The sequence below is a fragment of the Glycine soja genome, chromosome 6 (genome assembly GCF_004193775.1).
Source record: "Glycine soja cultivar W05 chromosome 6, ASM419377v2, whole genome shotgun sequence".
NCBI lineage: Eukaryota > Viridiplantae > Streptophyta > Magnoliopsida > Fabales > Fabaceae > Glycine > Glycine soja.
In genome coordinates this window covers 21,191,255-21,197,924 of record NC_041007.1, presented here as the reverse complement: position 1 = coordinate 21,197,924, position 6,670 = coordinate 21,191,255, and the positions used below count along the sequence as shown (strand labels likewise).

General features: G+C 42.6%; 1 protein-coding gene across 1 annotated transcript; it reads right to left on the bottom strand.

The window, feature by feature from the left end:
- Positions 1 to 3,390: 3,390 nt before the first annotated feature.
- Positions 3,391 to 4,002, bottom strand: LOC114415983 (uncharacterized protein Mb2253c-like). Its single transcript, XM_028380852.1, has one exon. The coding sequence runs from the start codon at positions 4,000 to 4,002 to the stop codon at positions 3,391 to 3,393; it is 612 nt and encodes a 203-aa protein (XP_028236653.1).
- Positions 4,003 to 6,670: the final 2,668 nt, after the last annotated feature.

Genomic DNA, 6,670 nt, shown 5'->3' with positions numbered 1-6,670 from the left:
CATTTGAAAAGAATTTTCATGCTACAAATCCACATACATACGCAGACATTCTTTGGCATTTTCATGATACATATCCACATACACCTACCTTTGCAAGGCATTTTCGTGGTTCACATACATATACATTTCGCAAGGCATTTTCATGATTCACCCACATATATGCATATTGCAAGGCATTTTTCTACCTATATAACACCTACACATATTTTGTTTGGAAGGCATTTTTTTTCTATGCTACCTATTCAACAAACATATATATTTTGCAAGGCATTTTTTGCTACCTATCTACTGCATTTTGAATGACATTTTTTTTGCCATGTGTCCATATTTTATTCACATATATGTACATACACTTGAGAGGCAACTTCATGCTATATATTCACACATATTTACATTCATTTGAAAATCCATTTCATGTTACATATTCACACATGTATACATTCATTGGAAAGGCAATTTTTATACTACTTATTCACATCTTTCGCAAGGCATTCCTTTGCTACCTATCTAACATATATACATATTTGCAGGGCATTTTGGCTACCTATCTACCCCATTTTGAATGACACATTTTTTCCATATGTATTTACATGCACTTGAGAAGCCACTTTGTGCCATCGATTCACACATACTCATATTCATTTGAAAGACAATTTATGTTACCTATTCCATTTTGAACGGTAATTTCATGTCATATTTTGAGAAGCATTTCCGTGCCATTTTCAACATATATGCGCATTTTGCAAAGCATTTGACTACCTATTCAACATATGTACGCTTTATTTGAAAGGTATTTGCCTCTTGCTACCTATTCTATATATACATGTACATGGGGACAAACACTTTCAAACCATCTAAGTGCAAAGAAATTCTCATGGTGCAGCCTAAACCAAGTGCTGGTCTAAAGGGGAAACCTCACCAACATGCTCACATTTTCATGCCTTCTTGCATTCAAAATCAAAAGACTTGGGTTCCTAGGCCTAAGTCACATTTCAGCACTTATTCTAGCTCCTACAAGCTGCCCATACACTAAAAAATGGCAGCCCTACGCGCATCAATTTGTTCTACAAGTAGAATTTCACAACATCATGCGCAAATGCCATTGAGGCATTTCACCAAGCACTTGGTGGGCGCACGTTTAGGCATGAAAAGGTGGGGAATAGGGACAATGTGACATGCCCAATTATTTCATAATACACCATAGGCCTACGACCATCCACTACAACCCCCCATTCCAACAAATCAAAGCATGAATTCATCATGAATTGCCTCACGAATTTGGCCAAACATAGACAATTTACAGCACTAAAATGCATCAATGGAAAGCCAACGAACCAAGGGACAGTGTACTTACTTGTAGGGAGTGAGCAATAGTGCCAAAATGGAAACAAAAGTGCAAAAAATGGTGACTTAGGGCTGCAAAACCATGAACCCCATGAGCCTTGGCATTTTTTAGAACGTGGGGGGAATAAAATGGGGTGAAGAAGCTTCACCCCTCCCCCTTTTAACATCTCTGCACCCAGGCCAGCTCGCCCAAGCAAGCTAACTCCTTTCTTTTTACTACCCCCTTGTCATGCTTTTATATATATATATATATATATATATATATATATATATATATATATATATATATATATATATATATATATATATTAATTTCTATGATTGCAAATAAACTAGCCATATTCAAATATAACTTAAGGAAATAAACGAATAAATAAAAAACAGAAATTTTCAAGGTACTAGGCTACCTCCTAGTAGCGCTTCTTTAATGTCTTGAGTCGGATGCAAGATGATGGTTGATTGATCCTAGACCTAGCACCCGTTTGTACCTGCCCCTTACCTTTGTCTTGATTTTGGCGTGACATTGATCACTACTCAAAGTGAAACTTCCTTTATTTTCTGACACACAGGATGACAAGATGCAAATGCATGCATGCTTATGATTAGGCAATTTAAGTGCAACAATTAAACAAGTGTCTATTATGTTCAATTTTACTTAAACGCTTTATAGAACCCCATAGATTGAGCCAAACGGCTCTGGATCCAATATCAAAAGTGTGTACCCTAAAGAACATAAAAGACACAACACAATAATCTGAAACGCAAATCATCAATCCAATGTTTATTAACATTGCGATCATGGTTTACAAAGGACTGGAAGACTTTGGAGATCCCAAAGAGTCTTTGGAGTACAATCATGTATTGACCCCTCTAGTTGCCCTGAGTCCTAAGCATAATATCATTTGACGATATCGGAATTCACGGGCAAAGATAACTCTTCATTATCCATGTTGGCAAGCACCAGTGCTCCTCCTGAGAATACTTTCTTCATGATGAAATGCCCTTCGTAATTTGGAGCCCATTTTCCCCTATGGTTTTTCTGGGCTTGGGTTATTTTCTTCAAAATGAGATCCCTTTCGTTGAACTTGCACGGGTGCACCTTCTTATCACAAGTGTTCTTCACCCAGCTCTGATACAACCATCCATGGCTCATGGCGGCCAATCTATTACCTTTTATAAGGTTTAGCTGATCAAAGCGTGCTAGGGCCCATTCTGACTCCTTCAACCCTGACTCGGCTAGAATTCTTAAAGAGGGGACCTCTACTTCAAATGGTAGCACGACATCCATCCTGTATACCAAGGAGAACGGAGTTGCCCCAGTTGATTTGCGCACCGAGGTCCGATAACCATGCAGCATGAAACGGAGCATCTCGTGCCAATCCTTGTATGACACGGTCATTTTCTGAACGATCTTCTTGATGTTTTTGTTTGCCACCTCGACTGCCCCATTCATCTTGGGCCTATAAGGCGTGGAATTGTGATGTTGGATCTTGAAATCCTCACACATCTCTTTCATCATTTTGTTGTTTAGATTGGTTGCATTGTCAGCGATAATCTTCCTAGGCAACCCGTACCGGCAAATTATCTCATTTTTTATGAACCTAACCACCATGCTCCTTGCCACACTGGTGTATGAAGCCGTCACAACCCATTTGGTGAAGTAGTCAATGGCGACCGAGAGAAAGCGATGTCCGTTTGTTGCCTTAGGCTCAATAGCTCCAATCACATCTATTCCCCACATAGAGAAGGGCCAAGGCGCTGTCAATACGTTCAAAGGCATGGGTGAGGCATTGACATTATCCGCGAATGCCTGGCACTTGTGGCATTTTATCAGATGGATACAACAGTCGTTTTCCATGATGAGCCAGTAATACCCTCCCCTCATAATCTTCCAGGCCATGGCATGTCCATTGGTGTGCGTCCCAAAGGACCCCTCATGCACCTCCACGAGCATCTGCTCGACCTCTTTGGCATCCACACATTAGAGCAAAACCATATCATGGTTTTGCTTGTACAGGATACCTCCACTTAAAAAGAAGCCAGCTACTAATCTTCGCAAAGTCCTCTTGTCGTTGTCAGAAGCCTCCCTAGGTACTCCTTATCCTCGATGTATCGCTTAATGTTGAAGTACCATGATTTGCCATCTTGCTCTTCTTCTATCAAGCAGCAATGTGTGGGCTTTCCATGACATCTGAACTCGATGTATGGCAAGTCCCCGTGCGGGGTTAGCTGAAACATGGATGCTAAAGTGACGAGCACATCGGCCATTTGATTCTTCTTTCTGGGAATGTGGTGGAAGGAGATATCATCGAAGAACTCCATCAGTTTCTTGATGTAGGCCTGATAGGGTATCAATTTTTTATCCCTGATCTCCCATTCTCCTCTCAATTGATGGATCACCAAGGCTGAGTCTCCATATACTTTGAGCAATTTGACGTTGAATTCAATTGCCACTTGGATTTTGAGAGCGCATGCCTCGTATTCAGCCATGTTATTTGTACAATCGAAACCCAACCTTGTTGTGAAGAGTATGCATTGATTGTCGGGAGTGACCAAAACTGCCCCAACTCCATGGCCTAGGGCATTGGACGTGCCATTGAACCACACGATCCACTTATCCTGATCTTTATCTTCCACCTCTTCCTCGAACAAGGCCATGATGTCCTCATCTGGGAATTATGGATGCATGGGCCGGTAGTCATTGAAGGGTTGTTGAACTAGATAGTCTGCCAATGCGCTTCCCTTTATTGTCTTTTGAGTGACATAAACAATGTCGAACTCATATAGTAGAACCTGCCACCGAGCGATCCATCCGATGAGAGCGGGCTTTTCGAAAATGTACTTAACCAAATCCATCTTGGATACCAACCAAGTGGTGTAGCTCAGCATGTACTGCCTTAGACGATGGGCTGCCCACACCAAGGCACAACATGTCCTTTCAAGCAAAGAGTAGTTCATCTCACAGGTCGTGAACTTTTTGCTTAAGTAGTAGATGACCCTTTCTTTCTTCTTGGACTCATCATACTGCCCCAGCATATATCCCATCGACTCATCCAACACAGTCATGTATAGAATGAGGGATCTTTCGGGCATGGGTGGCACAAGCCTCGAAGGATTCATAAGGCATCGCTTGATCTTTCCGAATGCCACTTGGCAGTCGTCGTTCCACTGGACAGACTAATTCTTGCGCAAAAGCTTGAAGAGAGGTTCACAGGTAGCGGTTAGCTGCGATATGAACCTTGTTGTATAATTCAGGCATCCCAAGAAATCTTGGACTTGTTTTTCAGTGTGTGGCTCAGGCATCTCAAGGATGACTTTCACCTTGTTGGGGTCCACCTCTATCCCTTTCTGGCTTATAATAAAGCCGAGCAATTTTCCCGACTTGACCCCAAAAGTACACTTGGCGGGATTCAACCTTAGTCGGTACTTACGTAGTCTCTCAAACAACTTCTACAAGTTGACGAGGTGTTCTTCCTCGGTTCTAGACTTGGCGATCATATCATCCACATAGACTTCAATATCCTTGTGCATCATATTGTGGAATAACGCTACCATAGCCCGTTGGTAGGTGGCTCCAGCATTCTTGAGCCCAAAGGACATCACCTTGTAGCAGAATGTTCCCCAAAGGATAACGAACGTCATTTTTTCCATGTCCTTCGGTGCCATCTTTATCTAGTTGTAACCCGAGAAGCCATCCATGAAAGAAAACAAAGTGAAGTTGGCAGTGTTGTCTACAAGGACATCGATGTGCGGTAGAGGAAAGTTATCCTTTGGACTGGCTCGGTTTAGATCCTAATAGTCCATGCATATTCGTACTTTCCCATCCTTCTTGGGAACTAGGACAATGTTGGCAACCCATTCTGGATATCAAGTGGTTGCCAAGAAGCCGACGTCAAGTTGCTTTTTGACCTCCTCCTTTATCTTTAAAGACATCTCCGACTTCATTCTTCTTAATTTTTGTTTCATCGGGGAGCAACTGGGATTCAGAGGCAACTTATGCTGCACAATGTCGGGGTTTAAGCTAGGCATATCTTGGTATGACAAAGCGAAAATGTCTTGGTAGTCTAGTAATAGAGCCACCAATTCATCTCGGATAAGTGTGGTCATGCCAGTGCCAACCTTTACCTCCTTCTTTTCCTCACCAACACCCAAGTTCATGATTTCCGTCTCTTCTTAGTGTGGCTTCATTTCTTGGTCTTCTTGTGAGACCATCCTTTCTAGCTCCGGGGAAACCCTGAATCTTCATCTTCTTCATCCTTAGCTTGGTTTGCTATTCACTCAAAATCGATGTCAAGGTCCTCAATATTAGTACCTTCACAGGAATTGTTGTTGAATCTGTATTGTTTAATCGCAACAAAAGTAAACATGAAGATGAATGAGAATCGATGGAAGTGCAAGAACAAATTAAGAAAGATCATTTTTAAATATATGATAGCAAAAGACCAGCCTATACAGGAAGAAAAAAACTTAAATCCTAGGCCTAGCTATAGGGTTAGGACTAACAAATTACATTATGTTTGCCACGGAAACTCCGAGTTGTTCGATAATTTGCTAATTTCCCAACTTGAACTCAAGAGGGCAGGACCACAACCAGTTTGATTTCTCTTGGGGAACTTCATCGCGGATCATGGTGATCCTCCCTTCACACATCCAGCCCGCACTTACAAAACTCTCGTTGAGGTCACATACGGGAGTTCTTTTTACTTACGATCCTTGCCGCTGGCCCATGCTCCTACCCTTTCTTTCTAGGGCACTCCTCCTCACATCAGCGTGGGTAGGCTTCTATCCTAGCCCGAACCTTCCATGGTTCTCCTTGAATTCCACCAAGCTTGTCACATTGTCACCGTTCTGACCCAAACCCCTTCTGAGCTCATACCTATGCCCTAGCATCACACGAGCTACCATCAAAGCGGCGCTGGACAGGCATGGTTGCACAGGGGGAGACTTGACATAAGCACTTCTTACCACTTCCAAGGCTTGGAAAGAAGTCTCTAAGGATTCTTCTGCGGCTTCCACATGTGGTGTAGAGGAAGGACAACTTACAAGAACATCTTCCTCCCCGGAGACTATAATTAAATGTCCCCCCACCATGAACTTCAACTTTTAGTTGAGCATGGAAGGAACCACCCCAACCGAGTGAATCCAGGGTCGGCCTAAGAGGCAGCTATAGGCCAGATTGATATCCATCACTTAAAAAGTGATCTGACAGGTGTAAGGTCCAATCTGAATTGGGAGAGTGATCTCCCCCCTTACGTCTCGGCGGCTTCCATCAAAAGCCCACACCACCATGGAACTCGGCCTCAGGTGCGACACGTTGAAAGGCAGC

What these genes read in the sequence shown, in the direction of transcription:
- LOC114415983 (XM_028380852.1), bottom strand. Translation starts at nt 4,002, where the DNA reads ATGGCCTTGTTCGAGGAAGAGGTGGAAGATAAAGATCAGGATAAGTGG.